The sequence below is a fragment of the Euleptes europaea genome, chromosome 15, assembly GCF_029931775.1.
Source record: "Euleptes europaea isolate rEulEur1 chromosome 15, rEulEur1.hap1, whole genome shotgun sequence".
NCBI classification, from domain to species: domain Eukaryota; kingdom Metazoa; phylum Chordata; class Lepidosauria; order Squamata; family Sphaerodactylidae; genus Euleptes; species Euleptes europaea.
In genome coordinates this window covers 57860852-57888780 of record NC_079326.1, presented here as the reverse complement: position 1 = coordinate 57888780, position 27929 = coordinate 57860852, and the positions used below count along the sequence as shown (strand labels likewise).

The 27929-nt window shown below is 41.5% G+C and overlaps 1 protein-coding gene across 1 annotated transcript; it reads left to right on the top strand.

Moving 5' to 3' along the window:
* The first annotated feature begins 1244 nt into the window (after positions 1-1244).
* On the top strand, positions 1245-21367 carry BOLL (boule homolog, RNA binding protein). The gene is made up of 11 exons (XM_056861581.1): positions 1245-1262; positions 7991-8134; positions 9113-9204; positions 11008-11062; positions 12568-12643; positions 13450-13577; positions 14791-14862; positions 15108-15155; positions 16023-16151; positions 18587-18685; positions 21117-21367. Exons 1-11 carry the CDS (start codon positions 1245-1247, stop codon positions 21273-21275), a joined length of 1020 nt encoding a protein of 339 aa, XP_056717559.1. The 3' UTR covers positions 21276-21367.
* The last annotated feature ends 6562 nt before the right edge of the window (positions 21368-27929 follow it).

Below are 27929 nucleotides of genomic sequence, written 5' to 3'. Positions count from 1 at the left end.
CTCTCAGCCTGGCCTACCTCACAGGGTTGTTGTGAGGATGAAAGGGGGCAAGGAAAATGATGCCTCTGGAAGCTTGCCGGGTGACCTTGGGCCAGCCACACTCTCTCTCTCAGCCTGGCCTACCTCACAGGGTTGTTGTGAGGATGAAAGGGGGCAAGGAAAATGATGCCTCTGGAAGCTTGCCGGGTGACCTTGGGCCAGCCACACTCTCTCTCTCAGCCTGGCCTACCTCACAGGGTTGTCGTGAGGCTAAAAGGGAGGCGAGGAAAATGATGTCAACTCCTTTGGGTTCCCATTGGGGTGAAAGGCAGGAGACAAGTTCAAAAAGGATGTTAAGAGTTGTTTTTAGAGGCCCTGGGGCCAGGGGCTCCAGGAACTTAGAGAGGGGGACGACAGTCACAACCCCATCCCTGTCCAAAAATATTAAAAAGCAGCCCGGATTAACCCCATTTGGGATTTTGCTGCACTGAAACCTCTGAACATGTGTTATGCGGATGCAAACTATACGATCATATGCACACGAGATCACTGATTCCATTCCTCACAGAATGTCCTAGATGTTTTGAGGAAACAACATCTTAAGACAATATTTTGAACATATTTTGACAATATTTTGAACATCTTAAGAATTTATTATCAGACACGATAGAGAACTTAACTAACAGAGTGACCCGATTTGCCTGGCTAGCAATTAAAATGAGGCAGAGCTGGATTAAGTCTCTGCAACAGCTCAGGGAGCAGGGGGGGGGTGTTCACAGGTGGGAGCTTTTTAGATTGGTTTTATAGTAACTTATGCATTTACCTGCTTGGACTTTTAAAAAAATTCTTTTGATATTTTAATTATTGTAATTTTTAATTATTTAATTACTGTAATTTTATGCATACTTTGCCTACGTGCCCTGCTATCTATTAAGTAATTTTAACGGTCCTTGGCCGTAAATAAATACGACGGGATTTTGCTGCGCCTCGTTTGTCAAGGCGGGAAAACCTGCCGCCCGCCTCTCTTTCGCAGGGCGGCCTGGACCCCAACCGCAACGTCGAGCCCGCCCGCCTCGCTCTCACTCCCTCGGCCCGGCGAAGCGGCCGGCCTCCCACGTGCGGCGAGCGTGAGGTTTCCGCGCCCGCCCGCCCCCGTCTCGGCGCGACTCCTCCCTGCCGCCTCGGGCGTGGCGAGAGAGCGGGCGCGCGGGGCTGCGTGCGGGGAACGTGCCGTGGGGGAGCGCGAGGGGCGTGTGAGGAGAGCGATGGAGGCCGACTCCTCGGTCAGTACCCGGCCCTGGCGAGCGGGGATTGGCCCGCGCCGAGTCCCCTGACGGGGCTGCGCCCTGAGGCGCGTGAATCGACGAGGCGCGGGGGATGAGGAGGGCGGGAAAGCGCTGTGTGTGGGGGGAGGTTATGGGGGGAGGGGGTAATGGCCATCCGGCTTTTATTGGGCCGTTCCTCGTGTGGCTTTTTGGGGGGGTGGGGATTTGGGAATCGCTTCAGGCGCCTGCGCGGCCGCCTCCGTGGGCGCTTTCCCGCCAAAACCGCTGAGAGACCAGTAACGCTCGGGACGCTTAAGCCCCGCCCTTCCCTCTCTCCCTCAGCGCGAGCCGCCCTACTCGCCAGCCCCGCCCCTCCTTTTTTGCGTGCGGGCGGGGAGCGCCGTCTTCGCCATAAGGGGGCGGGGAGAGGAGCCGAGGCTCCGCCCACCTGCTTTTGGCGGGAAAGCATTTCACCACATTCTAAATGGCAAAGTATTTCATAGAGGGTTTTTCCCCTCAGTACTCCCCAGAATTTCCATTTTTTCCATCGGAAAAAACGTGGGGAAAGTCTAAAAAAAAAAACTGGGTCCCCTGCCCATTTTTTCCTCTCTTTTTTCACAACTCTGCCTTAGAGTCAGTTGTCTTTTAAAAAGTAAACATTTAAAAGCAGGTATGGGTTGTGTAATAAATGTTCAAACTGCAGATACGAGAAGTATGAAAAGTATTATTTCCCCGGTATGTGGAAAGCACACCAAGGCAGTGCATCCTATGTGATAGATAAGGTTGCCAACCTCCAGGTAATAGCTGGAGATCTCCTGCTATATTACAACTGATCTCCAGCCGATAGAGATCACTCCACCTGGAGAAAAGGGCTGCTTGGGCAATTGGACTCTATGGCATTGAAGTCCCTCCCCAAACCCCACTCTCCTCAGGCTCCGCCCCCAAAAACATCCCGCCAATGGCAGAGGGACCTGGCAACCCTAGTGATAGAACTCAGTCCTACTTCTTTTCTTCTTCCCCCTGTATTAATTACTTACGTTAAGGCTGATGTTTATTACTGGGTTTCATTTTTTTGTATTCAGAAATGATTAATTTGTTTTTTACAGGTAGGAATTAGTTGAGAAAATAAACTAAACTCGTGATCTCCATGTATGAATTCCTGTATAGGAATTGATACAGTAATACTCTGTATTGATAATTTTCATGCTTTAGGGAGATTTTTTAACATATTTCCTCAAGTTTTGATATGGCTTCATGAAAGAGCTTTGCAAATATGGGAGCTTACACATTCCCCCCCCCCCCGCAGAAGATGGCAGAGCGAAAGATATGTACCATTGCAGAAGCACAGAATGACATAAGAACATAAGAAAGACCATGCTGGATCAGACCAAGGCCCATCAAGTCCAGCAGTCTGTTCACACAGTGGCCAACCAGGTGTCTCTAGGAAGCCCACAAACAAGACGGCTGCAGCAGCACCATCCTGCCTGTGTTCCACCACACCCAAAATAATAGGCATGCTCCTCTGATACTAGAGAGAATAGGTATGCAGCATGACTAGTATCCATTCTAACTAACAGCCATGAATACCCCTTTCCTCCATGAACATGTCCACTCCCCTCTTAAAGCCCTCCAAGCTGGCAGGCATCACCACATCCTGGGGCAGGGAGTTCCACAATTTAACTATGCATTGTGTGAAGAAATACTTCTTTTTATCTGTTTTGAATCTCTTACCCTCCAGCTTTAGACTTGAGTCCTGAAGGGTTTATTGGGCCAACTTGTTGGTGGAACTTTAAAAAACGATGGATGTCTTTAAAGTTTATCAACCGTTTCTTACGATAAAGATAGTTTGATCAGAACTAATGTTAACAGCTTAAAATGGTGATGGAGGAAGAAGTCGCATTATGCTAGATGACCATTTGGGCTTTTAAAGCCACAGTCGTCAAGCCAAGACTGTTAATTTTACAAGAAGTTAAGATGATGAACTGTTGAGGAGAATTGATGGCTAGGAAAAGTAATGCTAGGAAAAGTCTTGTTACGTTTTGCAGTCGTGCTGTTTATGCCCTTTTGAACTTGGCAGAGTCTAAGATTGTGTGGCATGAGACCAATAGAAGTGGATCTAATACTCCAAAAAAATCATCAGTCATGACTACTAGAAACGTCACAAGGAAACCTACAGAATAATTCCACAGACCATGGCTTTAAACAAATAGCAGCCATAATTAACAGAAACTATATACCACCCCTGATTTGGATGGCCCAGGCTTGCCTGATCTCCTTTATATCTCAGCAGCTAAGCAGAGTCAGCCCTGGTTAGTACTTGGACAGGAGACCACCAAGGAAGTCCAGGGTTGCTATGCAGAGGCAGGCAATGGCCAGCCACCTCTGTTAGTCTCTTGCCTTGAAAACCCTACTGGGTTGCACTAAGTCAGGTGCGACTTGACGTCATCGTACACGCACACATATGTACCAAGTTCAGACACAGCATACATAGGAGATTTTTTTTTGAAGGGTTATTGAAAATATATTTATTTTGATGCTAGAGTAATTCCAATAACCAAAGAGACAAGCTGCTATGTAAATTGAACCTCAGCTTGCCTTTTTGGAAGTGGAAATTGCTGCAGCAAATCCTTCAGAGAAAGCGTGGGCTACATTTTCCTCAGGCAATGAATAGCTTTTTAGTATCACAGCCAAGGCAGGCAAAATGTAGCCCTGGCTGCATATGTATTTTAATATATATTTTACTTCTACAAGTGAAATGAACAATTATTGTCATTGTCAAATATTGTTAATGCTTTAGTTCTTATTTTTGGTTTAAGGAAAGAAGCTAAAGGATAAAAATTAAAGAGATGTAATTAGAGGAAACATGGAAGGAATTCCCTGCCCCAGGATGTGGTGATGGCTGCCAACTTGGAAGGTTTTAAGAGGGAAGTGGACTTGTTCATGGAGGAGAGGGCTACCCATGGCTACTAGTCAAAATGGATACTGGTCGTGATGCATGTCTGTTCTCTCCAGGATCAAAGGAGCATGCTTACTATATGAGGTGCTGTGGAACACAGGCAGGATGGTGCTGCTGCAGTCGTCTTGCATGTGGGCTTCCTAGAGGCTCCTGGTTGGCCACTGTGTGAACAGACTGCTGGACTTGATGGACCTTGGTCTGATCCAGCAGGGCTTTTCTGATGTTCTCACATTCTTAAGTGTTGAGTGAGGATGCTGAAGTATAGAAAGGGACTTATCCAGAATAAGAAATTATGAAAAGGGTGGAAATGCCATTGGAGATATATTTCACCTCATTTTGGTTAATTGTTGGCTATGTGTTGTTTACTTCATTTATACTCTTCCTGTCTCCCCCTATGGAGATAGAAAGCAGCTTATGTTGTTCTCGCATCCATTTTGTTCTCACAGCAACTCTGTGGGTTAGGCTAGTCAGTAAGACTAGATTTAAATCATGTTTTTCTACATAAAGACTTGTGGAGTATTCTGCCCCGTGCCACTTGGGATTGGGGGGGAGGTGTCCACATGGATGGCCCCCTACAGTGTCTACAAAGAATCCCCTTGGAACCAGATTAAACTAGATTTATTTTTGACCTGGTTTAAAGGAGAAATCCCCAGGAACACCACCAGTAATGCTCAGAATGATCATGACATTGTATGTCATGTGGCTGCTGGAAAAGCAAGCCAGGCCCAGATCTCGTATAGTTTGGCCATTTGTGAAGCTGTGCAGGAGGGCAGAATTATTATTTTTGTTCTTGTCTTTCTGTTTTCTTTGCCTATAGACACTTGTTAGCCTCCTTGAAGCCCCTGAGAAAGGCAGGATATAAGTATTTTAAGAAATAAAGGGGTTTTTTAATGTGTTTTTCAACAGACTTGGGAAGGACCTTGCCGTGGTTCTGTTGCTCATAGCAAACTATGCTATGCTAACGCTTCCTGTGTATGCTTTGACAATAGAATATGAGCAGTAAAGGTAGTCCCCTGTGCAAGCACCAGGTAATTTTTAAATTAACAATAAAGGTAGTTCCCTGTGCAAGCACCGGGTCATTACCCGTGAGGTGATGTCACATCCTGATGTTTACTAGGCAGACTATGTTTACGGGGTGGTTTGCCACTGCCTTCCCCAGTTATCTACACTTTACCCCCAGCAAGCTGGGTAGTCATTTTACCAACCTTGGAAGGATGGGAGGCAGAGTCAACATTGAGCCGGCTACCTGAAACCGACTTCTGTTGGGATCGAACTCAGGTCGTGAGCAGAGTTGGACTGCAGTGCTGCAGCTTACCACTCTGCGCCACGGAACAAGCCCAGAATAATTAGACTATGGTATTTTTCTGGAAAATAATTTGAAACCTGGCTAAGTTTATAGGCTCTAAGGTAGGAATGTCTATCCAGCAATTCATTTAATAATGTTCAAACTTACTGGACTGGAAGATTTCAGGCTGTTGCTGAGTGGTTGCTACAAGGGTTTGCAACCAGTGTTATTGTTGTTGCTGTTATTGTTTAATTCATTTGTACCCCACCTTTCTCCCCAACGGGGATCCCAAGCAGCTTACATTGTTCTCCAGTCCTCCATTTCATCCTCACAACAACCTTGGGAGGTCGGCTAGGCTGAGAGTGGCTGGCCTGAGGTTCTGCAGCAAAAACATGATTGGGTATTCGAACCTGAATCTCTCAGAGCTTAGTCCAACACCCTTAACCCCTATACCATACTGACTCTTTTGCAACAGAATTTGGTTCAGATTTCATGCTTCTGTCCAGAGCTTTCATAAACTGCCTTAAAAATAATTAATACTGCATGGGATACAGTCAAACTGGATGAACTTCTCTGCTACTTTTAACACTGATTCCTTTCGCTTGATTTCAAGCGTATACAGTGGGAATATTTTGAAATGTAGAATTTCAGACTTTGCCTGCAAGTAAAAAAAAATTAAGCTTGAAAATGTTTCATACAGGTATTGCATAGTTTTGTACATGGAATAATGACTTTCTCAACTGAAGGGTGTGTGTTTAAGTTTCATTAGGAACTAATGGCTTGAGTAATTTGGGAAAAAATGATCAAAGCCAGTCGAGGAGAAAAAAATTCTGATTCTGCGGCGCTTCTTTGCTGATAAATTGACAGCCCAAATTGACAACCCAAATATGCACAAGTCCATGTGTTTTTCAGGGCTTCTCAGTGTTGGGAAGCAGCTGTGCTATTAGCAATATAGTTAAATTGTCTGTCTCTTTGCACACATGTGTATATTCTCCATGTCGTATGCACAAAAGCAGGGTGAGTGTGCAGAAGATGTGGCTGTTCTCTGCATTCCACTGCTCATTTGCAATAAGTTGATAGGGAAAATACCCCAAAATCAGCTTCAACATGGGGCATCAACAGCAGAAACTACAGGTAGGATTTGGTGGCTCTCCCATGGCGCCACTCAGTATGTTCTTCTTGTTAGGAACTTGAGTCAGCACTACCTGTGTTCCTTAGAAACCATAATTGTACCAGCCTACAGAAATGCTATTGGAGCATTCTCTTTATTTAAAATATGTGTATCCCTCTTTTCGGACAAGCACTCAAAACGATTTCCATCTGTTTAGATAAAATCATAACATTAAAGCCAACAGCGACAGGTTTAAAGAATACAACAGCAGGTCCGTCCTCAAAGGTCCTTCTGAATAATTCTGCTGTATGTATTTTTTCTGAAGACCCTGCCTTCCCTAGACAGCTAATTCGAAAGGACTGATGCTGACACTGGAAAAACCCAAGTATGAGACCATTCTAAGTCATTTCATCAGCCTTAGGACTGTAAGCAGCCCACGTTGAGACCAGTACAGTGCTTTCACTAGGAGAGGCCATCCAGCAAGTGTGCCGTTCCCAACCTGTTAAGAGCCGAAATGATTAAAACCAGGACTTTGAATCCATCTCAGAATCAGACTCGCAGCCAATGTAGTTGCTCAAGAACTCAGGTACATGGCAGAATTTGATAGCTTTAAAGTAAGTAGATTGGATGGTCAGTCTATGATTTTGCATATGTGGCATCCCAGATTACTATAACGAACTGTGAAAGCATAGGTAGTTCAAATATTAAATGTATTTATTTGTTTACTTTACTTATGAATGAGTCCCGTGGCACAGAGCGGTAAGCTACAGTACTGCAGTGGAAGCTCTGCTCACAACCTGAGTTTGATCCCTTCAGAAGTCTGGTTCAGGTAACCAAGGTTGACTCAGCCTTCCATCCTTCCGAGGTCGGTAAAATGATTTCCCAGCTTGCTGGGGGTAAAGTGTAGATGACTGGGGAAGGCAATGGCAAACCACCCCGTAAACATATTCTGCCAAGTAAACATTGGTATGTGACGTCATCCCATGGGTCAGTATTGACCTGGTGCTTGCTCAGGGGACTAACTTTACCTTTTTACTTCACTTATAACCTACCTTTCTCCCTGATGAGGACCTAGAGTGGCTTACGTCATACTTCTCTGTTTTATCCTTTCAACAACTCTGTGAAGGTAGGTTAGGCTGAGAGTCTGTGACTGGCCCAAGGTCATTCAGCAGGTTGCCATGCCGGAGTGGGGATTCGAATCCGGGTCTCCCAGATCCTCTTCCAACACTAACCACTTCACCACGCCAGCTCAAATAATGGCTGATGACTGGGCTTTTAATGTTCCATATAGTTGCATAAGAATCCATAGTATTGCTATAACAGTCTTTTCTGTTTAGAGGTGTACATGTCAGTGTAGAAAATACGTTTAAACAGAATGATGTTCTCTTAAACAGCAAACTACAAATCAGATGCAAACGGATTCTTTGTCTCCATCTCCTAACACTGTGTCGCCAGTGCCTTTAAATAACCCCACAAGTGCCCCAAGGTTTGGAACTGTGATTCCTAATCGCATCTTCGTTGGAGGAATTGATTTTAAGGTAGGTCTCTAATTCTGGTAGCTGAGCAATGAAATAATCAAATGCCATGTTTGGCAAAGTCTCCTCACGTGTGTAGCGACTGGAAGTGTGTATGTACCTGAAGATAAAGTGTGCCTGGCTTTGGCCTTTCATCTGACTGTAACATACTAAGAACATGTGGGGCACTGTTGATGTGATGTGATACTTGTGGGGAGGGGTAAGGATTGCCAGTAGCTTACGTCATTTGATTTAACATCATTCAATTTAAAAAAAAAGCGTCCTGCTGAATTAATTGTGAAGCAAATTTTTAAACTGTAAAGCATTTTTCAGCTGTACCCCCAACTGTGGGGCTCTTACTTTTGGAAGTGTGATTATCCCCATATTTTATGGCTTTGCTGTGGCAAAAGGGCATCATCTAAAAACCAGTTATGTTTCTTTCTTCATAACGAATAGTCTGCTGGAAGTTTTAAAATTCTTCTGTGGCTTCAGTCCAGACAGTTGCTTGAGTGTAAGTTGCACTCTCTTGGGACAAACTGTGAGCAAAGGTTGGATGGCCATCTGTCAGCAATGCTGATTCTGTGACCTTAGGCAGATGATGAGAGGGAGGGCATCTTGGCCATCTTCTGGTCACTAGGGGTGTGTGTGGGGAGGTAGTTGTGAATTTCCTGCATTGTGCAGGGGGTTGGACTTGATGGCCCTGGTGGTCCCTTCCAACTCTATGATTCTATGCATGAAAGATTACGGCACATGTATAAATCTGTGAGAATGTGAATTCACTAACAATTTAGTTACAAAGGATACGAAAAAGCTGCACATACCATTCTAGTAATAGAAGCACGCAGTATTGCTGAAGGAAGGTATAATTGCAAGAGAGATCCTTGTGATTTTCTAAGTAAAGCTTAATGAAGGAAGTGAATGTTCCATTATAATTGTATCTTTATGTATATTAATTGTAGTATTTGGTAAGGTAATCATTAATTTTGTTTTTGTTTTTGCCAGACTAATGAGAATGACCTAAGGAAGTTTTTTTCCCAATATGGCTGTGTTAAAGAAGTAAAGATAGTAAATGACAGAGCAGGAGTATCAAAGGGGTTAGTAGAGTAAACTGGTGCAAAACAGAAATCCCGCTAGCTGGTTCAGATATGAACAGCTCCATATCACGTTATTACTTGTGAATGTTTGACCTTGAGTTGAAAAAGTCAACTTTATGTAAATACTAATTATTTAAAATATTTATAGGAAATACAGTTTTTGAGTTTACATACATTGTCTGTATAATATTCAGCAACAGCCATCAACTGTGAATTACATATTAGCAGTTACATTAACGCTATGATATGATCTTCATTCAAGAGAAGCCTCTAAAATGGTCCATTGAGTGCCTGTGCTTTCCATTAATAATGCCATTCAGAGTTTAAATAGAATTCTTAAATACCTCACCATGCAAAAAAACAAACACGTGATGTCCTTAACAGCAATTGTCATTCTTTTCTTGAGGCCTTGTAAATAAGCTTACAGGATTTTTTTTAGCTTAAGATAATTTACCAGCCTGTTTCCTCACGTGTTACTTGTGGCATATTTTATTTATCTATTTGATATATTTATATACTTGCTTTTTCCCATGATCCAAGGCAGGTTACAGCAATATAAAAACAGGATGAAATAACTTGATAAGCAATAAATAAATGAAGTCCTACTTTGACACACTCAGTTAAGACCCCGGGAGTTGTGCTGGACCCAGCCCATTTTATTAGAAAACCACGTTGGCATGACAGCTAAGGACGTTTTCCCCCCAGCTTTATTTAGCGTGAAAGTTATCTTCCCTAGGCTGATTGATGTTGTAGTCCTTTCAAGAATAGAGTTTTATAAGGTGGCCCACGTGGGATTGCCCTTGAAGACAACCCAGACCAACTCCAGTTGATCCAAAATTAGACAGCTCAGCTATTGCTTGGAGCTGGCTGTTTTGCATATTATTACCATCTGGAAACCATTGCCTTGGCTGCCTGTTTGTTTCTGGCAAACTACAACCCCCCCCCCCCACTTCAGCATAGAGAAAAATAAGAGAACATTTTTGTTGAAATAGAAGCAATTTACTTCCTTTTGATTAGGTGCCCTTTAAAGCCTGTGGAACCCTAGGCGAACAGCTACTTCAGCTATGTGATCGGGTTGCTGCATTATGGTGGCTGCTACATTAGGAAATGAAGGCATCAGCTGTGGTTGCCAACCTCCAGGTGGCACCTGGAGATCTCCCACTGTTACAGTTGATCTCCAGGTAACCAAGATCAGTTCCCCCAGAGGAAATGGCTGCTTTGGAGGGCTGACTCTATGGCATTATACCCTGCTGAGGTCCTTCCCTAAACCCCACCTTCTCCAGGCTCTACCCCCAAATCCCCAGGTGTTTCCCAACCTGCAGTTGGCACCCCTAGCATTGGCCCTTCTATCTTTGAGAAGGTGTAAGACTGAACTATTTAGGAGGGCACTGGAAGTTGCCTATTAGTGAAAACAGTGGGCCCAAAGTGGATTGGGACCATGACATTTGGAGAGGGGGAATTTAACTGTTTTTCCAGTGCTAGTATTCCAGTATAAATCACTTCCCTGGAGTTGCTGTTTGCCCTAATGCAGAAAATGTATAGGTTCTTGCATTATCAGGGCAAATAGTTCCACCACAGTGGTCCCAATTCATTTGAGTTACACCCTGTGGGTGCTGTTTACAGAAATGTAAAGAGAAATTTAAAGACCCGGTGATCTTTCATGTATCATGTAGTTTGGCCCTAAGACACATCCACATCAATGCATGTTTTAAAAAAATTAAAAAACCAGGGTCCATTTGGATAAATTTATTTAAACAGTATATAATGCATGGTAAAAAAAATAATCAGTGCTGTCTTACTTAGGTATGGTTTCATCACATTTGAAACTCAGGAAGATGCACAAAAGATTCTACAAGAGGTAAAATATGTAAAAATATGTAACTATAAATACATTGTAATATCCATAGACATTAGCATTTGCTTTTGGTATTTTATGGACAGTAAGAATGAATTTTCAGCACAGTATCTCTTCTGTGGCATTGCTCCATATTTACCTGTATTAATACCCTGTACAATCTTGAAGAGTTGCACCCTTCTAAGCCCACGTTCAGTGGATTTAGATGGGTGTAACTCTGCTTAAGACTGCGCTGTAAGCCATCTGTCCTGATTCAGTACCACTTTCCTGCATGTATTCCTATTTTGAGAAGCACATTCATTGGGCAGTAACTGCATGCTGGAAAAGGGTTAAGTAAGGGGCCATGATTTTGTTTACATCTAATTACTACAGGGAATTCCCACAAGTCGATGCCTTTATTTTATTGCATTGCATTTTAAAAATTTACCTATGATTTAGGCCCAATTAAGATGTTGTCTTGCAAAACTAATGAATTGAGGGGCAGATGGTCTGGGTTTTGTTCTGTTTTTCAATGGAAAAGATTTTAGCAGAGAGAAGGATGCCACCCTGCGTCCATAAATAGTAACTGCAAACAGCTGTTTTCAGTTGAATACCAGAAATACAGCTTTTATTTTATTAACTTCATTTATACCCTGTCTTTCTCCTCATTGGGGACCCAAAGCAGCTTACCTTGTTTTCCTCTCCTCCATTTTATCCTCACAACAACCCTGTGAAGGAGGTTAGGCTGTCAGGGCGTGAGGAGCGCAAGGTCAACCAAACTTCAGCTGGCTAGAAGGGAGTAGAGTAGGAAAACCTCTTGGGGTAGCGCATTCCATAGTCAGGGCTCCCACCTGAAAAAGGCCCTGTCTTGCATGCCCGCCAATCCTGTCTTACTTAGAGCAGGGTGCCCAGCAGAAGATTAGCAGTCCCGCATAAATTCATACAGATTAAGGCAGTCCTTCGCAAGTTGATTATACAGGCATTTAATCTGCAGAATACCAGGTTGTTGCATAGCAAGCCTGTACATCATGTGCTCCATGATGCGCTCTTTCTTGTGTGCTTTTTGTCTCCTAGAAATGGCTTATCATTAATGCTTTAACCATATGGGAAATTTATATAAGGCATACAGATGTAAATGTTATGTTTTTCTGTGTTCTACAGATTGTTTTGTTACCAAAATAGTGAGAATAGTGAGCACTGCAACACAGAAGAATATACTCAGACAAATATTGTTTGTTTTATTTTAAAAAATCATAAGTCTATACAGTTTGAATTAAGAATTCTGAAAATCTCTGGTTGAAAGTCTAAATAGGACAGATGTTTGGACAAATCTGCACAGCACAAATCTGAACATAATTGCTTGGTATTAAGCAAAACACTCTATTCTCACCATGTTTCTGTTGGAATCTGAGGTGAAATGACAGATCTGAAAGCTGTCCAAATTGCCACATTCATTTGCTGAATACTTTCTGTAAAAAAAAAAAAATACAAGAAAAATCATTGTTTGCATTTTCCTTGTTTTGGTTTAGGCTGAAAAGCTCAATTATAAAGATAAGAAACTGAACATTGGTCCAGCAATACGAAAACAACAAATAGGGATTCCTCGTATGTATTTGCTTGCTTATTTTTTTCTTAATTTTACTGAAACAGCAAACAGGATATAGAACATGATCCTGTGCTACTTGCAAATAATGATTTAGAAAGAGAGACTCGCTCATACTCCTGCTGCTAGTTGTCTCCCTGGCTGCTGTCTGGTGAGAAGGAGCCCCTGGGGAGGTTTGCCCCCCACCCATGCACCAGAAATGGGCTCTCTCAGTTGTTCCTTGGAGTTATTTTTTCCGTCCATTAGAGATTACCTCACTGCCTACCCTTACAACTCTTAAATATATATATATATATATATATATATATATATATATATATATATATATATATATATATATATATAGACAAATGCAGTATTAATATTTTCCCTAGTCAGGAGTCCCCAGTGTGGTGATGTGGGCCCCGTGGCGCCTGCTGACACCTTTCCTAGTGCCCACCAGGTGTTTTTAGAAAGTCGGTGGGGCCAGGTGGGGATTTTGTCCAGCAAGGCTTCTGACTAGCCATTCGAGACTTGATTGGCTGTCCAGATTTTTTAAAATGTTGCTTTGGCGGCAGCTGCCACCACAACCCAAGGAACTTCACTGTGTGACTCGAGATAAGGCTCAGCAGCCATTCTTTTCCCTGCAGGCTCCACCTCCTGTGGCAGCCGTTTTGTGGCTGTGCCCACCATGCTGTGTCAGAATTCCAAAGGTGCCTGCTGGCCGAAAAGGGTTGGGGGTCTCTGCCCTGGATTTTAACACAATAATTCTGCGTTGTTTTCAGTATTCAAAATGCCCGTGGGTTTTTATTATCACTGCTTATTGTAGGATCCAGTATAATGCCTGCAGCTGGCACGATGTACTTGACTACCTCCACTGGATATCCTTACACATACCACAATGGAGTGGCTTATTTCCATACTCCCGAAGTTGCCTCCGTTCCACAGCCGTGGCCTGTAAGTAATTCTTCTTCTTGAAATATTAAGATTCTGAGCATTTATTTATTTTAACCATTTCTATCCTGCTCTTTGCACCAGTGGTACTTGAGGCGGCTTGCAGACACTTAAAATATATATATAAAACCAATACTCCCGTATATCTCAATGGGTAAGCTTAGGTCTTTTATGCGTGGCTGTTTTCCTTGCAATCACCCCTCTGACGATTTTGGGTCTTTGTTTTGATTATGCATGCCGTTTCCAACCGTCAGAGGTTGCCTCGCTCTCCCCTTGCATTTCCATGCATTTTGCCCGCGTTTTCAAATTTGTGATAAAACAGGTCCCTGAAAACATAGGCAAAATGTGCAGAAATGAGCAGGGAGAGCGAGGCGACCTCTGTCAGTCAGAAACGGCATGCATAATCAAAACAAAGACCCGAAGTGGTTGGAAGAGTGATGGTGAGGGAAACAGCCATGCATAAAAAGGTCTGATACATTTCTGTCTCGTCAAGGAAATTTTGCTACCTTTTAAGACTTCTTTGCTGTCATCCTAACTGACCATCTTAACAGATTTATAACCATGTTTGTCTCTGTCTGCACTTTCATTGCTGACTTCCTTTTAAGGATACCATGCAGCCAATTCAGCTCTGAACACTGTCACACTAAGACTGAAAGAAATGCACCTTCGTTGCATAAATTGTTACAGAGAAGATTTTGTGAGAGGTGTAATTCCAGTGTCTGCTAGCAACTAAATGAAGTTTCTCCTTTCTTGCACAACGTCACTGTTTTACAAAATGTGACAAATTCCCCTGCATTTGGGAAAAAAACATGTTTGGAAGATGATGGGGTAACTATAAACTAGAATTTGTGGAGTCAATCGATAGCATGCAGGCAGCTCAGAACTGGAGCCTTTGTGGTAACATTAGGGAGTTTAAGATTTTAAAAACTGTGTAAAGTATCATAGGAATGTTACCAGCCTTGCCTTCTTTTAAAAAAGTAGGCTTTATTGATGCAAAATATGGGGGAGGGGGCTAGTTGACAGAATTTCAATTTGAAATTTGAATTTGAAAGAATCATAGTTATAAGAAGTAGTTACTTGATTACAGCAATCTATTTTTCAAAGTTCCAGTGCTTTAATATAGTGCCTAAAGTACCGGTATTTGTCTTAGTGAAAGTTATTTTTAAGTGGTGGTGGTGGTTGTTAAGATTTTAATTTAATTTTTTCTCTTTTAAAGTCACGTTCTATTTCCAATTCCCCTGTAATGGTGGCCCAACCTGTTTATCAACAGCCTGCATATCATTATCAGGTAAAACAAATTCTGTTAGCAAATACTTTGTATTTAGATTGGATTGTGATTCAGATCACAGTTGTGTTCTTTTATAGAAGTAGTATTGTAAAAAAATTATTGTCCATCTTGACTTTATGGATTTTAGTGTGTTGCATTACCTATCTTCAGCATTTGTTTTATTTATTTTACCAGCTGTTTACATGCATGGGGTTTAATGGTGCAGTAATTTTTTTAGCAAACAGTCTTGTTTTCATTTGCTTTAGGCTCCAGCGCAGTGCCTTCCAGGACAATGGCAATGGAGTATTCCACAGGTAATTACTCAGCCCTCATTAACTGGTTGTTTGTTTATTACGTTTACATCCTGATCTTCCTCCAGATAACTCAGGGCAGCATTCATAGTCTGGAGTGAAAATCTATGAGGGGGAGGGTCTGCCAGCCTCAGTGCCCCAGCGAGGTCACGTTTTCTCCCAAGGCCCTTCAGTACCCGGTAGGATTACCAGCTCTGGGTTGGGGAATACCTGGAGATTTTGAGGTGGAGCCTGAGGAAGGCAGGGTTTGGTGAGAGGAGGGACCTCAGCAGGGTATAATGCCATAGAGTCAACCTTCCAAAGCACCCATTTTCTCCGGGGAAACTGATCTTGGTTGTCTGGAGATCAATTGTAATAGCAGGCTGTTTTAATGGTTTTTATTGACTAAATGGAATACTATTTCCTTGTAAGCCGTTCTGAGCCCGGTTTTGGCCAGGGAGAGCGGGGTATTAAATTGAAATAATACATACATACATACATACATACATACATACATACATACATACATACATACCCTGCTGGTGAGAGTAAGAAAATAATAAAAAGGCTGAAACGGAGGCAGGCTGCCAAGTCATCTTTCCAGCACTCTTTGTTTGAGTTTGTTGCTAAGATGTAAACTGTTTTCTTCCAGCTTGCGTTTTTAGAAGTGAGCCATTAGTGTTGGCCTGGCTGAGCACAGGTTATTTTTGTTGTTCTCATTCTGCTTTTTTTTTTTTAAAGGTATATTCTGTAGGTGTCAGTTTTTATATATCAAACCTTTATGGGAATTTTGTGATGCATTTTTTTCCTTCTCTAGTGTTAGCTCTTTTGAGAATTGAGCAAGTTATAACTCTTAACTAAACTCTCTTTTTGTTTTTTGCTTTTGTTTAGTCTTCTGCCTCTCCCACCTCATTCTTTTATCTGCACCCTTCTGAAATTACTTTCCAGCCACTGGAGATTACACAGGATGGTGGATGCGTTCCTCCTCCCCTTTCCCTAATAGAAGCTGCAGTTCCAGAGGTATGTAGATAAACTACTAGTAGAATGCATCTTCCCTAAAAGATTTATTATTTCTAGTTCAATTAATTGGATCGAGTACATAGTGAATAAATGGAGAAAGCACTTGCTCATCATTAAACATTTTAGAATTCCTGTGGAATTCTTTTTGGAGAAAACTGGGCCACCAGGGGGCAGATTTGTCCCTCTCTTCAGTGTAGAATAGATTGAGTGGCAAGTCATCCATTTATTTTATTTATATATTTACAAAATTTATACCCCGCCTTTTTGCCCCAACCAGGCAGCTAATGTCTTAAAAACCATTAAAACTAAGCAAAAACCAAGAGAATGTTACATAAATCTGTAACAGCTACCTTGGCCTGCAAAAATAAACAGTTACTATTTTTCTACTACCTTCCTTGCTTAGTGCAGTGGTTAAGAGTGGTGGTTTGGAGCGGTGGACTTTAATCTGGAGAACCAGGTTTGATTCCCCACTCCTCTACATGAGCGGCAGACGCTAATCTGGTGAACTAGATTTGTTTCCCCACTCCACATGAAGCCAGCTGGGTGACCTTGGGCTAGTCACAGCTCTCTTTGAGCTCTCTCAGCCCCACCTACCTCACAGGGTGTCTGATGTGTGAAGGGGAAGGGAAGGTGATTGTAAGCCAATTTGATTCTTCCTTAAGCGGTAGAGAAAGCTGGCATATAAAAACCAACTCTTCTTCTTTATTCTACCACAGGTAATAAAGAAAAAACCCAAAATCAGAGGTATATTCTTCCTTTTAACTGTGCCTGTGAAACACTCCCTGTTTCATCTTTCCGGGCTTTTGTTAGAGTCCCACAAGCATCAAGTGGATCTCTGGCCAAGCTCAACACCACAAACCAAAGCAGAGCTCCAAATCTGCTTTGTGGTTAGCAGTTTGGTGACACCGGCCTTGGGATCAACTAACTGTTTAAATTATCTAATTTTTCATATGAGTTCCCCAGTCCTGACGAACTTTAATTGGAAGTCAATTGGGCCAGTTACAATAGCACTTACTTCCAGATCTCTATGCTTTGTATTGCAGTCTAGAATGTTTTTTTGCTATGTTCAGATTAGTTAGTTCACAGAGTTTCTCAAACAGCTGAATTGATAGAACAGCTCACAAATATTGTGGCATTGGGGGAGATCCATTATTGTCTTGTTTGGTTCCACAATTTGGGAACTTGTTTTCACAGGGAGGGATCTTCATTGGGACTTTTTGGAAGTGAGTCCCGTTTTAGTCGGTGAGGTTGACTCATAAGAACATAAGAAAGGCCCTGCTGGATCAGACCAAGGCCCATCAAGTCCAGCAGTCTGTTCACACAGTGGCCAACCAGGTGCCTCTAGGAAGCCACAAACAAGACGAGTGCAGCAGGAAAGTGGCTGGGATCCAGCAGTGCACAAGATCTTGTGCAACTCTCAGCACTTTCTTCCCTATATATTACAGTGCCCAGAGATTGGTTGCGCAAGATCTTGTGTCAGTGGAAACACAAGTGGGTAAATTTGACTTGGTGCAAGCAGCTGCTGTGATCTTTCTCTTGCATTTCTTGGCAAGAGCTCTAGTACAAGTGGAAGTTTCGCACTGGACCTAATTCCGTGTTTTTAGAATTCACAACCACAGACCCAATAGTCCCACTGATCTTGGGCCACACCCATAAGCCTGTTTTGTATGCTGTTTTTCATTAGCTTTGTATATGCTATTCTTTGATGGTGCAACCAATCCCAAGTCTACTTTTCCCCAAAAAATTATTGTAGATACTTAGCAGTTATTTAATTGAATCATGGAATCATAGAAGGGACCAGGGTCATCTAGCCCAGCCCCCTGCACAATGCAGGAAATTCACAACTACCTCCCCCCCATACACCCAGTGACCCCTACTCCATGCTCAGAAGATGGCCAAGATGCCCTCCTTCTTATGATCTGCCTAAGGTAATAGAATCAGCATTGCTGACAGGTGGCCATCTAGCCTCTGCTTAAAAACCTCCAGGAAAGGAGAGCTCACCACCTCCTGAGGAAGCCTGTTCCACTGAGGAACTGCTTTAACTGTTAGTTCTTCCTAATGTCTAGACGGAAACTCTTTTGATCTAATTTCAACCCATTGGTTCTGGTCCGACCTTCTGGAGCAACAGAAAACAACTCGGCACTATCCTCTACATGACAGCCCTTCAAGTACTTGAAGATGGTTATCATATCACCTCTCAGTCTTTCCTGTCTGCTTTGCATAGAGTTAAAATCGGGGACACATACGTTTGCAAGAACTAATGTAAAAGAGGGGGCACGCAGTGTTTGGCCCAGAAATGTTATCCCAAGAGAGATACGGTTGGTTACTACACAATACCTGATGGCAAGCTAAATATTTTTTTTCATGCACATAATTTGGGGCTTTTTTTGTCTATACTACTTGTGTTTATTTTAAAATATTTGTTTGCACACTAGCCATATTCCGATCATGGTGTTCAAGCAGCCTATCATCAAGTTTATGCTCAAAGTGCTATTGCCGTGCCAGCCCCTGTGATGCAGCCGGAGTCTATTAAAGTAAGAAATGTGGTTTTTTGATGTATGATTTTCCCCCTGTTATTTTCCCTGTGTATCGTAGTTGAAAAAGGTATATTACAAGTTAGGTAAGTGTTAGCAAGGTTAAGGAATAATGCCACTTTGCCTTACAGAAGTACAGATGTAGTTTGTCTTATTGATTTATTTACTTCATGTGTACTCCTCCCCACTGGGGAATCAAAGCGGCTTACATTTTTTTCCTCTCTTCCATTTTATCTTCACAATAACCTTGTAAGGTAGGTTAGGATTAGCGTCCTGGCTGTCCCAAGGTCACCCAGCGAGCTTCCATGGCAAAGTAGGGGTTCAAACCTGGATTGTAAACCACCTTGAGCTTTTAGAAAGTTGGAATAAAAGTAGGTAATTTTTTAAAACCTCTTGCTACCATATGTCCTCAATCACTGTCACAGCCTCCACCCTGCCATTATGTAAACTACTTTGGCTTCCCACTGGGGAGAAAGGTAAGGTATAAATGAAGTAAATAAATGAATCCAGGATCATATTTCTATGGCCTGAAACAACACATTTGTTTTTAAGACGCCCAATAAGATATGCCTAGAATGTTAGGGATTTTGACATAAACAATGGTCCCAAAAGTTTAGATTAGTTGAACATTACTGCCACGTGGGTCAGAAATCATGGACCTAACTCTGCATTTCTAGCAGTATGTGTTGATCAACATTTTGTTCGATCTCTGAGGGGTCAGATGCCAGCAGTAAATCACTTTATAACATTCCCCCGTATATTAATACAAACACAACTAGCTGATACCATGCAGCATTTTCCAGGTGTTCTGCAACTCCCACACCACATATCTGCAATATGGAACCACTTTTAATTTTTTTCCTGGATGTCTAATGTCTAACAGCGCATTCCTGAGCTGCTGGCAGCCGGGGACAGCGGGGAGGCTATTCCACAGCTGCCAGCAGCTCGAGAAAAGCCTTTGTGAAAGGCTTTCCACCCTTAAAATGGGGCTTTTCGCCCCACTGAGAAAAGCGAGGCTGTGCCTGCTAAAAAGCAAGTGCACCGTCGCTCTTCTTGCTTCCAGCGTTCCCGGGGTGAAAGGGGACAGGAGGCTGACTAATGTCAGCTCCTCCCCCCGGCCTGCCCTGGGAACACCTCCCGGGACACTGGCGTGGGCATTTACACCAGTGGGACACCGGCAGAAGGCCCCACCGGTGTCCCAGGGCGGCGCACCGGCGTCCAGGCCTCCCCGCCAGCGTTGGTGCCACTAACTATTAGGGATTCAATGCGAGTTCCATTTCTGTCAGGGTAGTTAAAGAGTTAACTTGTTTATATCAACAGTTTAGATAGTCTCAAGGTGATGATGTATTAACAGATGTAAGTATTCTATTGGCTAGGGAATCGCCATTGCAAACGTGCAGAAAGGCACAGAGTCAGAATTGTTTATTACCCTGTTCCTTTGTTAAAGGTGTGAAACTTTGGGGCAGGATGTGTTAGTTACTTTTGAATCTCACAGAAGCAAGATGCCTGTTCTTAGCTCTCCTGAGCTGGGACACAGACAAAGGGGTTTAAGCCTTAGTACCTGCTAGCATTCCTAGCAAGATTTATTGGGAACTAGATAGAAAGATTGTTATTTGTTTTTACTCCATGTAACCCTCCCTATTTTTAGGAAAGTAAAGGATTTTTGTTTGATTAAGAGAAAAGTCTTTGACTCTGTTTTATTGTGTGCTTGACCTGATTCTCTCTAACCACAATCACAATCCATTGGGCCTGGATTAAACCCAACACTAACACCAACATATGCGGGGGGCCTGGATGCCGGTGCGGCCACTTCCTGGCCTCCTAAGGGCTTTCATCCTCAAAGGTCAGGAATGTGCTGTTAGTCTGTCTTCTCCCTTTTCTTTTATCCATCTTTTACCCTCTTCCAAAAGTACACTCCTGTGCTGGTGGAGGAATTACATAATGTGATGTTTTTATGTTGTGAGCTCCTATGCTTACATATTAAATCATCTGCTGCTGCTGTGTCCAAAATATATTCAGCACAGTTGTTATAGGCCATTTATGCATGGCTGTTTCCTCGTGGTCACCCCTCCAACTACTTCGGGGCTTTGCTTTGATTATGCATGCCTTTTCCGACCGTCAGAAGTCACCTTGCTCTCCCTGTTCGTTTCCACGCGTTTTCTGGATGCTGGCTAAACACAAATCCAGAAAACATGGGCAAAATGCATGGAAAAGCACAGGGAGAGCGAGGTGACCTCTGATGGTCAGAAAATGCATGCATCATCAAGGCAAAGCCCTGAGGAAGCCAGCGGGGTGACCGCGAGGAAACAGCCATGCATAAATGGCCACAGTTGGCACTCTGCCTTGCTTTTTGCTTCTTGACTGCATTTGGTTGTACATTTAATATAGTAAACTGCTATTTTGAAATGTACAGTTTTTTCCCCTTTCTTAGGAAGCCAGGATACATTCTGTGAGAAGAAATTTTTCTCATTCTTCATCTATGAGTTTGAAGCCTCGATATGCACGAAGTCCCCATTTTCATCCTCGAAAAGATTACAGATCAGACGACCCAATGCTCACTGCTCCTTCCTCTACAGACTCTGTTAAATAGAGCCTTAGTTATCTACCAAATTACTAGTATCTTAGCACATGAAGGTATGTAATTTTGTAGCTCTTAACGTTTACTGAGCACAGCGCAGTCAAAATGCCCTTACTTTTTGTAAGGGAAAGAAAGATCTCGTACTTACAGAAATGCAGTTAGTAAACGTAAATTGCAGAATAAAATCATGGTTACCTGTTTCAGTTGATACACTTGAATGGTGACACAAATTTGCAGTACGCAAATTACATATGCACCATTATTAATGCAGTTTAAAACGAACATATTTGTGTTGCATGACAAATTTAAAATTCATTTTCACCTGATCAATTGCAAGAGCAACTGACTACAATATTAAAACTATTTTTGCTAGAAGGTTAACAAAAGCTGTCCTTCAGTATTTTAGTCAACATTTCTATTGAAACATATTTGTGTGTATCTTATATCATTTGGGTGTTTTCCATATTTCATTTGAAATCAGTCAGTCCTACTTTTCTTGGATTTAAGAATTTTTAAGTATCCTTTTTCAAAACTGAAAACTAGATCATCTGCTTGTATCCATGTAATTCTTTCTGGCTGATACCGATTTTAAATATGCTGAGCATTTCATACATTTATGATATGATATTATATTAGATGTGGAAAAATTCTGTGTATTAGAGTGTTTGAATACACACATTCGGCCCTTGAGTAGTATCAACATCTGCCTTTTCCCTGTGCAGGATTAAAACAAATCACTGCCTGTATCATGTCCTGAGGAGGAATATAATGTTCCTCTTCACCACAAGGTTTGGAATTCATCGTTATGTTATTCTCTAAGCCTTTTGTTGCTATCTCTAAGTTTAAGGTTACTCCAGCAGAAGAAATGTGCCTGCAAGCCCATTTACCTGTTGTTTCATTAAAAAAACTTTATTTTAACCATTTTTTACATTTGTAAATACTCAGTAATTTGATTTCATTTTTGTTTGCTCAGAAGTTAATTTCCAGCCATTCCGAGGACTAATTTTTTCACTTTTATGTAAGGTAAAGCTTTTTGTAGAGGCAGTATTGCGGGGTTAGATTTCCATCATTCAGTTACCAATACTGTCTTTTAACATTATACTGGAAAATATTATACAGCCTGCTTGGCCTATATTAGTTTTACCTGCTATTGCAAATGCTGGAATTAGGGAACATCAATTCAGACTTCCTAAAACGTTATTTATTTTTCTAGTAATGGTGTAAGACTTTAAATAGGTTTGTACCTTTATTGAGCAGAAAGATCATACCCAAAAATAATTTATACCTCTTGTAAAAATGTTTGCAATAACTCAGCAGCTGTCAGATTTAAATAGTTTATGTCAAGTATAAATAACCTGAGCTGTTGGATATCAGTTTAATGTTACAGTTTTTATATTTGCAGAGGTTTTAGAATATATCTGTATAAATGTATTGCCATTTCTTGAAATGGCTTCGTATATGAGAGAGGATTTGCTAAATTGTAAATATCCTTGTAAACACTGTGAAAAGTAGCCATAAAAAACCTTGTGTTCTGTTACGGTGGCCTTTTTTCTAATTGCATCATGAAACCCTTGTACATAACCCATTCCATCTAAGCAATCAGGGTGGGTTATAAATCTTTTGCTTGGATTCTCATTTTTACATTGTTCAAACCCTTTTTCTTTGAAGCATTTCAAAATGGAGATATCCAAGAAGTGCTTAGTATTTACAACTGCAATAGAAAAAAACTTTATTCATATTTGAAATCCTCTGATATAGTGGCTTGTGTTATGGAGTTATTGATATGTGCATCAGGTCAGATAATACCCGAGAAATCCCATTTTAGTTTATTGCCATTTCAAAGAACAACACAGACATCAGGATTGTTTTATATTTGTCTGTATTTGGCCGAGACTTATTTCATAGACTCAAAATACAATAATTGAAATAAGATTCTGATTAATGACAGGTCTCTCATACTTATTCTAAGGGGTCAGAGTCTGAATTTATGTCCAAAAGTTTAAAAGTTGCATTCTGCACTCAAGTTCTGCAATGTAATCTGTGGGCTGTCGCTCTTTCAAAATGAGCATCGTTGTTTCGTGCAGATCATTATGGAACTCGGGATGATACCAAGACAACTCTTTTGTGTTAACAGCTAGCTAAATCAAATAAACCCCACCCCTACTTTTTTCATTATGTTTCTCCATGGAAAACATTCGTTCCCAAGTCTAATGTGCTTTCTTATTTAATATTAAGACATCTAATTTGTATATTGAGTGGTAGAAGGTAAGCATTCACGATGCCACTTAGTATTTGTTAAAGACTGAACTTTTATAACTCTGTGTTAAAATCCTGATTTTAAAACTTTGGATTGGGATACATAGCGGAATCATATTAACCATAGATTTTGAGGTGAAGAATTTATTTAAGCAGTGTGTGTGTGATCATAACTCCAAACATATTTGTAAGAAATAGGTAAAGAAATGCCATAATGTTAAAGAAAACAGGACTTTCCTAGAAATCTGGAAATCTACCTGTTTAAAAATTTTAAAGTACGAACATCAAATTGGTACTCATTCTCAGGAACAAATAATTCAGTTTAATTATAACACAGCCATTTGACATATCACTTTAATATTTCTTTATGCTACTAACATATTTTAAAATCCTCTTGAAAAAAACAAGCTGTTCAACATACTGCAAACCACTAATGATTTAGTCAAAGGTAACAGAACACATGGCTTTGCATATATACTTTATACCTATATTTTAGTATGTAGTTTTATAATGTTAAGTTTATTGTAATATATGTTCACGTAAGTGTAAAGTTGAAATGGTAATTTCATGGCAATTGAATTTATCTTCATATTGTGGCAGTTTTTAAAAAATGTGACATGGAATATAGTTTGAGGATACATGCATACAAATCTAGGAAGCTAGAGTTTTAATTAAAATGTGCTAATTCCCAATTATATCTGCCTAAGTTATTGTGGAGTTCTGATTTTAAATAGAATGCCATGTAGCAGGAGAGTATGCATCTTATTTGGGGCTTCATTATTAGACATTGTTTTTTCAGATATTTTGGTACAGCAACACTTTTTAAAATATAGTAGAATGGCATTTGAAAGCAAGCTGTAAGGTGGCGTATTTTGTATCAGAGACATTGTGGGAATATGCAGTCATAATTACGAAGCGTATGCAAAACATAAGCATAAACTTAAAATTTTTGCAGCAGCATACAAATAGTATTGGACCTGACCTGTGAGGTGCCTACTCTGTTTATGTACTCCAGATGGTAGTTACTACGGTCTTGTAACTAACATAAATGTACAGAAACAGTTTTTATCAGTCATTTCATTCGGAGTTTTGCAAATGTGTTTATTCATTTTTTGTTTGAACTATGGACGTGGTCCAGTGCGTCAAAAGTGCTGCAGCCATTCTTAGAGGAGATTCCCATAGGCTCAGCAGAGCCCTGATTTTTCTCTTTCCCTCTGGCCTCCAGACCAACTACATACATACACATGCTCCAAAGCATAGTAACTTATGTAGAAACAAGAGAGATGGATATGGATTCCATTCACTCTAGCGGCCTCTCGCACTACATATGTGTGGGAAGAGGAAAACGTAGAGTTCCGGAGGGTCAGTGGGTAACCACCACACAAGAGTGCCCACAGTGGACTGAATTGTGCTGAATATGGATAGTATACAGTAACAAACATAGCTCTTGTAACTTGTACGTTCTCACAAAAGCCAATGGTTTTGTAATAAAGTTTAATTCAAATAAAACCTTATTTACCTGCTGCTTTGATGCAAGTTCATTTTTAAGGAAACGGTAGCATTTAGAATCAGTTTGTTGGTCCATCTAGTCCAGCATCCTGTCTCACACAGTGGGCCAACCAGTTTGTCTGGAGGTTCAACAACAGGGCATAGAGGCCCTGGCATTCAGAGGTTTACTGCCTCCAAGACGTACTGCCTCATGATATGGAATTTTTTTTACTCACCGTGGTTGATAACAGATGATGGACCTCTCCTCCATGAGCGGCGGAGGGCCAGCATGGTTTAGTGGTTAGGAGCTGTGGTTAGGAATTGTGGAACCCAAATCTAGAGAACCGGGTTTGATTCCCCACTCCTCCACATGAGCGGCAGAGTCTAACTTGGTGGTCTGGATTTGTTTCCCCACTCCTACACATGAAGCCAGCTGGGTGAACTTGGGCTAGTCACAGTTCTCTTAGAGCTCTCTCAACCCCACCTACTTCACAGGGTGTCTGTTGTGGGGAGGAGAAGGGAAAGTGATTGTAAACTGGTTGGATTCTTCCTTAAGTGGTAGAGAAAGTTGGCATATAAAAACCAACTCTTCTTTAATCTGGAGATTCCCCACTCCACATGAAGTCTGCAGGGTGACCGTGGGCTCTTCACAGTTCTCTTGGAACTTTCAGCCCACGCGGAGGCACGCAATGGCAAACCACCTCTGAACATCTTTTGCCTTGATGGCACTTTCCACTACTAATCTTGAATATAACTAAGAGCTAGCTGAGACTTCCTGTCCATATTCTGAAAAGGTACTCTACTTCATTTGTATTCAGTGAGCAAGGGATGCACTGTAGAACAAAGCAGAGGGGGGAAATACTTGCCTTTTGCCACAGACAACCCCTCACCAGTGCATTTCTGAGGCTATCCTTTTAGCTTCTTATGGTGCAGAGATAAGCAAAGCACTCCCTTGAAGACAGGAGTGGTGTAATAGTGGCAGCACTCCAAAGTGACTGGCTCATCCCTTACACTGTTTCTCTGTACACAGCATCCGAAGATATGCCTTGCTCATGAATTCAGGTCAGTCCCTACACAAAAGAATAAATGGACATTAATCTGACATTAAAAACCACAACACTCAAAAACCAGTAGGAGAATATTTTAATCTTCCAGGTCATTCCATCGCTGACCTGAGTGGCAGTTCTCAAACACAGAAGCTTCAAGGGGAGATTACAATGTGATGTTGCTGAACTTGAGTTCATTCACAAGTTCAGAACATTCTGTAACTTCTTGTGTTGTGTTGGATGACTCTCATCGGTTTTGCCAAGTTTCAGTAGGGTCTCAAATCATCTATATGTTTTGAGCTCACTGGGAAGAATTTGGGATTCTGGCCTAAATAAATAAAGACGTCCGGTGAGTAATGAGTTGCGCTTTCATCTTGGGAATCTGAGTGCAAATATTACCTTTGCTATGAGAGTTTTGTTTTTTGTTTTTTTACAATTGACAGTCCCATTCTTATAACTTCAATTCTCCTATGTAAAACAGCAATAATAGACTCCATGGATTTATCATACATACAATAAAGCCTGCAAAGTTAGTTAAAATTAAATATAAATTATAAATAGGAGTTAAAATAAGGGTATTCTTATTTTTAACTTCTGTTTATTTAGGAATTAAAAGGGTAAATTAATCTGGAATATTTTAGTACCTGTATATTTTGGGTAGCTGTAAAAACAAGATGGGGATGAGGCTAAGCTTGTAAAAACATTCTGAACAATCATACCTGCGGTTGGCTGCCATACACAATGGAAGAAACCGTGAACATGGCAATTATTTTTAAGTATATACTGAAAATATTATTTGGGGTCAAGTGGTGGTAAAAAAAAGTTGTTATCGTTGAGATGTCAAGTCCATCCCCCCCCCCTTAATATATTCAGATTCAGACATCTTTATTGGCATAGTAAAATAGCAACAAGGGAGCATAAATACAGACACCCTCAAGGATTCACAAACAACTGACCAAAACTCGGCATCAAGTTAAAACACTTCAATCTAAAAACCATAACAATACATTCATCCAGCCAGCGGATAAAGCTCCCTTAATGATTTACAGGGTGTTCAACATTTGGAAAATACAAAGTGACCATAAAAAAACCATTTTAAAATATAGGCCACCATCATTATAGATGTACAGTTAACCAACAGCATGAGAAAAAATGTTAACACCACATGCTCAGGCTGTTCAAAATAACCGTTGCCAAGTTTTAAGAGGTCCGTCGGTCTTTCTGGCACATTCAAGAAATAATCATCTGTCCTGTTTCCATGGCCAGGAGGCAAGAACCATGTAACTAATTCAACGTGCCTAAGAGGACTCTAAATAGCAGGGGGGGCCATGCCACACTGCAAACAGCTAGACGGAGAGGGCTTTTAAAAATAGCTTGACATACAGCACAAGGTATACTTTTCATTGGGGGAAAGTCAAAATCCCACCGGCCATGTCCAAGCTTTTCAGGCATGCCTAAAGCAATTCTTTGGATCCTCAACCATATAAATCTATATCCTCACCCCTATAAATATAAATCAAATGACATAATTATCTTTCATTGGTCATGATTTCTATATGCCATGACAGGTGTAGGTAGGGTTGCCAGCTCCAGGTTGGGAAATACCTGGAGATTTTGGGGTGGAGCCAGAGGAGGACAGAGTCTGGAAAGCGGAGGGACTTCAATGCCATAGAGTCTAATGGCCAAAGCAGGCATTTTCTCCAGGGGAACTGATCTCTGTCGCCTGGACATCAGTTGTAATAGCAGGAGATCTCCAGCCACCACCTGGAGGTTGGCAACCTTAGGTGTAGGGAATTTGCCCCAGTAGCGAGCAGCTCATTCCTGAAGCGGGGCAGTTAGGCAGTGGAGATCAGTTGTAATAGCAGGAAATCTCCTG